The sequence below is a fragment of the Lactuca virosa genome, chromosome 7 (assembly GCF_052849685.1).
Source record: "Lactuca virosa cultivar CGN04683 chromosome 7, Lactuca_virosa_CGN04683_v6, whole genome shotgun sequence".
NCBI classification, from domain to species: domain Eukaryota; kingdom Viridiplantae; phylum Streptophyta; class Magnoliopsida; order Asterales; family Asteraceae; genus Lactuca; species Lactuca virosa.
In genome coordinates this window covers 267,251,328-267,259,135 of record NC_136432.1, presented here as the reverse complement: position 1 = coordinate 267,259,135, position 7,808 = coordinate 267,251,328, and the positions used below count along the sequence as shown (strand labels likewise).

At 37.7% G+C, this 7,808-nt stretch overlaps 1 protein-coding gene across 1 annotated transcript; it reads right to left on the bottom strand.

Moving 5' to 3' along the window:
* Positions 1 to 1,121: 1,121 nt before the first annotated feature.
* LOC145127754 (uncharacterized) lies at positions 1,122 to 2,945 on the bottom strand. The gene is made up of 5 exons (XM_079062887.1): positions 2,928 to 2,945; positions 2,721 to 2,832; positions 1,819 to 2,116; positions 1,575 to 1,707; positions 1,122 to 1,403 (listed from the first exon to the last, which is right to left on the bottom strand). Exons 1-5 carry the CDS (start codon positions 2,943 to 2,945, stop codon positions 1,122 to 1,124), a joined length of 843 nt encoding a protein of 280 aa, XP_078919013.1.
* Positions 2,946 to 7,808: the final 4,863 nt, after the last annotated feature.

Sequence of the window (7,808 nt, the reverse complement as noted above, 5' to 3'; positions counted from 1 at the left end):
TTGTTTCTGGTGGGATCCTAAGTTGGCTAATGCGTCTACTTCTATGTTTTCTTCTCTGGGAACTTGGGTCACGCTAAAGTTCTCAAAATCAGAGGCTAATTTTTTGAGGATATCTAGATATAGTGCTAATCTTTCACCTTTCACTTGCTTAAGATCCATTGAAGTGATTGGTTCATAATAAAGAATCAACAAATACCCGAAGATCCCTTATTTGAAGATCCTTATCCAATTGTAGTCCCATAATGAGTGCTTCGTATTCTGCTTCGTTATTGGTAGTGTTGAATTCGCAACTGACTTCCTCGGGTTGGATCTCCCCCTGTGGCGACTTTAGTATGATCCCTAGCCCTGGTCCTTTTTTATTTGAAGCTCCATCTATGAACAGTGTCCATTTTCCCAAGTGTTCATCTTCTAGGAGTTGATTGGCTTCCATGTCTACTTCGTTTTGTTGATCATCACTAAAGTCAGCCACAAAGTCTGCTAATGCTTGTGACTTTATGGCGGATCTTGGTTCATATTTGATGTCGAACGTGCTTAGCTTCACCGACCATTTTGCCATCCTTCCTGACATTTCTGGTTTTCTCATAACATTCTTGAGAAGATAATTAGTTTTCACATGTATAGTGTGTGTTTCAAAATAATGTATTAATTTAGTAGAAGCAGTTAGTAAGGCAAGAATTAATTTTTCGAGTTGAGAGTACCTGGTTTCAGGATCCAAAAGACTTTTACTTACATAGTAGATAGGATGTTGGTCTCCGTTAAGATCCTTGGCCAGGATAGCACTTACCGCATTTGAGGATACCGATAGGTAGAGGAGAAGTGGTTCTCCATCTATAGGCTTTACCAGTAATGGCGCGAAACTCAAGTATTTTTTAGTTCCTGAAAAGACCTTTCATGATCTTCAGTACATTCGAACCTCTTATTTTTCTTCAAGATATCGTAGAAGGTTTTACATCTTTCTGAGGATCTTGAAATGAACCTGTTGAGTGTCGCTACCCTTCCGGTTAGCCATTGGATGTCTTTTGTTGAAGATGAGGATTTCAACTCGATGATTGCTTTAATATGCTCCAAGCTTGCTTCTATTCCTCTCTTCGTTACCATATATCCAAGGAACTTTCCCAACTTCATCCCAAAGTGGCATTGAGTGGATTCAACTTCATATTGTATTCGTCTAGGATGTCAAATTCTTCTTTAAAATCCCTGAGATGATCTTCAACTTTCATTGACTTCACCACCGTGTTGTCAATATAGACTTCCATGGTGTCCCCCAACTTGTCTTTAAACATCCGATTCACTAATATTTGATATGCTGCACCTGCATTTTTAAGACCAAAAGGCATTGCAGTGTAACCATATATACCTGTTGGTGTTATAAACGCTATATCTTCTTGGTCGTATGGTTTCATCTGGATTTATTAGAATCCTGCTAAAGATTCCATGAAGGTTAAGAGTTTGTGGCCAGCCGTTGCATCTATCATAGAGTCAATATGTGGTAGAGGGAAAGGCTCCTTAGGACAAGCCATTTTAAGATCTGTATAGTCTACACATACTCGCCATTTTCCGTTTTTCTTTTATACGACAACCATGCTAGCTAGCCATATTGGCAACTTTACTTCCTTGATCATTGCTATCTTGAGGAGCTTCTCTACTTCTTCTTGGATGATCTGATTCCTTTCAGGTGCAAACTTCCTTGTCTTTTGGTGTATTAGTCTGAAAGAAGGATCAATATTAAGTTTGTGAGTGATAATACTCTTGTTTATACATATCATATCTTTGTGTTTCCATGTGAATGTCTTGCTTCTAGTTCAAAGGAATTTTAACAAGTCTTGCTCGATTTTCTCAGGTATTGAGGATCCTATAAGGACTTTAGCTTCAGGATCCTCGATGCTTAGGGGCACTTCCTTCACGTCTTGCTCCTTTTTTCCTTGAACATGTCGTGCCCCTTGCCTCAATTGATATGCTTGCTGAGGTTTGGTCGTAGGCTTCATAGAGGTTTTATAATATTCCTTCAATTCTTTTTGATCTCCCATGATCTTTACTGTTCCCCATGGAGTAAGCATTTTTACACACTGATGATATGTTGATGGCACCGCTTTAATCTCATGGATCCACGGTCTACCTAGTATCACATTATAAAAAGATAAGGTGTTAATAACACAAAACTTTTGTATAGAGTTTACCCCCTCTATGTATATTGCTAGCTTTATTTCCCCAATCGTGTGTTTCGTTCCTCCGCTAAATCCTATGAGCACCAAGGATCTCTTGATTATCTCTGATTTTGGGATGTTCATCCTTTTTAGTGCGTCTAGGAGTACCATATTGATCGAGGATCCTCTGTCAACAAGTATCCTTCAGACGAAATGGCCATGTACAGTGTTATCACGAGTCCATCACGGTGAGGATCCTGAATCCCTTCCCTGTCTGTCTCGTCAAACGTGATTTCATTTTCACTGCTAACCACGGTATTCTTTTGTGGTCTATCTTCCTTTTCTGTTTTAGTGACCTTGGTGTGTCTTTTAGCATGAGAATAAGAAGTACCACATATGTTAGATCCGCCTGAGATAATGTTAATTATCTTAGCGTTTGGGGGTGGAGATTCTGGTTTCTCTGGGATCTTGTGACCATCCTATTTGTTCTCCTTGGATTTTTCACTTTTTCTTCGAGGATCTCTTTGAGGTGTCCCTTGATAAGGAGGTAGCTGATCTCTTTTCTTAGGGCTATACAATCCTCCGTCATGTGACCGAAGTCTTCGTGATAAGCACACCATTTGGACTTGTCTTTCAAACTGGTGGACTTGTTATCCCTATTCGGCCATCTTGCTTTGTCTCCAAGATCCTGCATAGCAAGAATTATACCAATAACTCTAGTTAAGAACTTCCACCATGTTGGAAAGCATTGTCTGAATACAAATTTAGTCTCATCACGTTTACCTTGTAAAGAAAGATCATATATGAATCAACCAAGAACTAATCTATACTTTTCTTTTGTAGGTATAAGGAAAAGTGTTCTTGAAAAGAAGTCGTAAGAAGTCTGAAAAAGTTTTTGAACTTAATAAAACTTCTTCTTCTCTATCTGAAAGGGTATAAATGATGATATATGAAGCTTCATCGTAGTAGAAAGTGTACCAGAATTTATAAAACATCAACAGAAAGGAGATAAGGGTAATAAGAAAAAGCATATCACAAGGCGTGTGAATAAAGAAACTCTACGAGCACTAAGCCCTTGATTCTGTAAAGACTTTGGAATGTTGTAAATAGCAAAACATTTATGGAGATAATGATGATTCGCAGGTTAGGCATGGTTGTTTATTTGATGATATTTAGATTTCGATCATTATTAGTAAACACAATGATCTCTCATTATACAGATCATATGCAAAACGCATTAAGCACATAAGATCAAGCAGTAAATAACATATTACCATACATCCTATCACATAATATATGCTAGCATATTCCTACCCACTGTGTCACTAGAACTTTCCTCCGAGTGGCTATTCTCTAGAAGACCATATCATCCAATCTCCCTTCCAGATCATATAATATATCCTAGCATATTCCTAACCAATGTGTGACTAGAACTTTTCTTCGAGATTCTATTCTGTCGAACCACAAATCATCCAATCACACTTCCCTCCAAGAGGCTATTCATGATCATACATATTGCCACAGTAGAACTAGAACTTACCTATATTCTCTAGTTCGATCGATCATCAACAACTTACCCTTCTGAGATGTTGTTCATGGTCGTACATAGCATAATTAGATAGTCCATATAGTAAGGAAGTTCATGAGAACTCACCTGAATAGAAGACAAGATGAAATCCACAACTTAAGCTAGTAGTATCAAGTCTTCTCTAAACACTATACCACAAAGAACCATAATTTTGTAGTTAAGGTAAAAAGTTTTGAACTTTATCCATTTGCATGTCCTTCACACCATCAATCAAATTCTAGGTCAAAATGGAAAAAAATAGTCTCTTAATATTATCTATGGACCAAATGACAAGATGAAATTCTCATTTTCTACCACTATGGATCCAGAGGCCATAAAAATTCAACCTTTAAGGGTAGGGTTCTTCATACTCCAACCAAACAACATCTAAACTACTAAAACATACATAAAACTATAGATCTAGATGTAATAACTCATAAATCTTCAAGCTTGAAGACTTACATAGGTCCAGAAGGTGCTCAAAAGGTTGGATCTTTCTTGTTGCTTCCTTGATTCATAAATGCATTTCCTGATTGTTTAAAGTGAAAGAACAATCAAAAGAGGCTCAAATAACAAAGAGGAGAAGCTAGGGTATGATAAGGGTCTTTTAAAGGTAATTGAGGCTTAGGGTGAATAAAACCATAGCCATCACATCATTTAAATAGGTCTTAAAGCCCATAATCTACGGTTTTAGACCCTAGCGGCTTAACACTGCTAAAATAATGAATCATGACACGATAGGTGGTGCATCATACATAACGTCACTATTGGATATCATGCCGCGACTGACGAGAAATCCAAAATCTTAAAAATCAAACAATTTAGTCGTAAAGGATAATTCATACCTAAAAAGAGGATGTTACAACTCTCCCTCACTTATTTGGATTTTTTCTTCGAAATTTGCCTTGTGAAACACTTCCAGATAATGACTACATACATCCTCCCTCGGTTCCCACACCCATTTTGATCTTCTTCGGTGCTACATGTGCACCTTTACCAAAATGATCTCCTAGTTCTAAAGCTCCTTCGTCCTTTGCTCAAGGATAGCTACGGTTCGCTTCAAGAAGCTCAATATTTTGTCGAATTTAATGTCCTTTAGTAGAACAACAACAATATCATCTGCAACAAACTTTCTCATCTAAGAGACATGAAATGTGTTGTGGATTTGCTGGAGTTCTATAGGTAACTCCAGGCGGTAGGAGACCTTCCGATCTCAGGCTACAACGTTGTACAATCGATGTATCGGGGTCCTAACTTGATTCGCGTCCGAAAGCGAATGATCCCCTTCCAAGGAGATACTTTCATCAATACATAATCTCTAACTAGGAATTCCAAGTTCGATCTTGTCATGTCAGCATAACTCTTTTGGCAGCAATGAGTGGTCCACTGAACAACCTCATGTCTCAATTTTGGAGACCATTTCATAAGGATTTAGACATGTAGTTAAGATCCAATACCACATACCATCCGCATATAGATGGCGGAAGTGAGAACGATTCATACATTAGAAGACATGTGATGTGTCTATGTAATTGAATTTGCAGGTTATTGGGATACCTTGTAGGAGAACTCGGACAATGCCAAAAAGGTAGCCTAACTACCTCCAATTTCGATAACACATACACAGAACATGTCTTCTAATGTACAAATCGTTCTCACTTTGGCCATCTATATGTGCATGGTATGTGGTATTTGATCTTATCTTAATGTCTAAATCCTTATGAAATTGTCTCAAAAATTGAGACATGAATCAAGTATCTCTGTCAAATATAATCGAGACTAGCACTCCTTGCTGAGACACTACTTCCTTCATGACTATTACCCAAATGGTATCAAAAGCCCTTAGGGTCCTTGGTAGCTGTGTAATAAAATCCATCGCGATGTGCTCCCATTTCAAACGGCAATTCAAGAGCGTACAACTATCCATGAGGCATCAAATGTTTATCCTTGACCATCAATAGGTCAAACACTTCCCCATATATATGGTTACATCCCTTTTCATTGTCGGTCATAAATAATCCCCTAATAAATCCTTGTACTTCCACACATATCTGCCTGATCATATAGAACAGAGATGAACCCAAGGTAATCCTCTACCAAGTAATATGTAGGGGTGCACACTGCCTCCTACGACGCAGTGCATCTGCTAATTCATTTGCTTTACCATGGTGGTAAAGTATATCTATATCATAATCCTTGAGTACGTTAAGCTATCTATGTTGTCATGAATTCAACTCTTCCTAATCCATATGGTACTTTAGGATCGTTTGATTTGTATATATTGTTGATTTTAGTCATGTTGGGGTGTGAAGATGTGATCAAATTCAAGTGCGCATAAAGAATCACGAGTGAGCATCAGTGATCACAATTCACAATCAAGCATCGTGGATCACAATTGATCATCAGGGGTCACAAGTGAGCATCATGTAATGCCTGTAACTTCGGATTACACAATTAAGGTATAATAAGTGATAACTATTATAATTTGTACCTCAAATAGAGAGATCACTAGTCTGGAGCGTTGTAAACTACATGTTATTAGACTTTTATAAGATTTATCGATAAGTGATAAAACGACATTTTAATAGAAGGTTATATAGGATAAATAATCTTAGTGAAAGTTGTAGTAGGCGTAACGAGGATCCCGTACATATAAATAACTCTAAAATCTGACTCCATATGAAGAAATTATGCTTCTTCGAAGTTCTACGATTAAACCGACACGGCTATGCGTGTCGTAAAAAGTGAATTTTTCGAACTTTTAAGACAACTGTGTTAGCATAGAAACCGAAATTAAAATTGGTCTATTGTTAGGAAAAACAATCTAAATGAGAGTTGAAGATCTCGTGAATAGGAGTCTGTCAATATACACACAGTAGAGAACTGATGAAAGAGTTATGATTTTTCTACTGACTTTAACAATCTAAGCTTGTTAAAAATATAGCTTTAAAAATAAAATGAGAATTAGCTCATAGAGTCTAAACGGAAGTTATAGTACCGGTCGATAAATACACGTGGATTTAAAGAACATCGAAAACGGCTCGTATGAATAAGATATGAATTTTTGAAAATTCACAAAATCACACGTACGCGTGAGGTGCAGCGCGCCGTTCCAGAAGTCGCCGACGTAGGACCAGCAGAAGCACGCCACGTGTCGTGAGGAGAGAGACCGATCACATCCAAGGCACAACATGCGCCTGGTATGGGCGCGACGCTCCTCCCCCTAATTTCATTTATAAATAGTGAAGCATTCCTCACTTCACTTCCCACACATTCCAAACATTCTGTCTCAAATTTCTACTCCTTTGGTTCGAATATTTTCTAGTATTTAGGAAATTTGTGCAAGTTCGGAGGTCTCTGAGAGCCCAACAATTAGAAGTTATCAGGGGGGGCGTTCTGCCAATGCAATTTATGACCTTTTGCTAGAAAATGTTTGTAAGTTAAGTTTCACTTATCTTAATTAAAGTGTAACTTATATTTATATTCGTAGTCGTTATTATGAATCTATGAATAATATTTATCAGTGATTCCATGTCATAATACGGATTGATCTACTTATGGGGGTGATGTCTAAGCTAGTTTTAGTGAGGTGTTGAAAGTGTTATTTCTAAAAGGTATACTTATGCGAATGCAAAAGGTGATTTGAGTCAAAAAGGTTATTTGAGTGAAAAGGGTATTGGATGAAAAAGTGTAGTTGGATACGAAAAGGGCTCATGTTTCCATTTGATATGAATACATGTGATCGATTGCAAGCCATCGCAGTCTGGAGTCTTTGGATGAGAACGAGGATGCAAATCAATTCGGAATTCGATTGAATGCAATGCGTTACGACTGGCTCCAAACTGTCGAAACACCTCATAACTCCTTGTGACTAGTTGCGATCCTCAGAGTCGATGCGAACAACGTTGAAGTGTGGTTGGATGCGAACGTTGGAACAATGGTTGCGATTCTCAAAATTCTAGGGGCTTTTTGGTAGGACCTTGCATGGCTATTGATGTCGGCTAGAGCTAGAAGATTCTAGAGACGTTTTTTGAGTTATTTTTAGCCTTTATTTAAATGTTTCCTTTTTATTTAATAGGTTCATTTTATTTATTAGT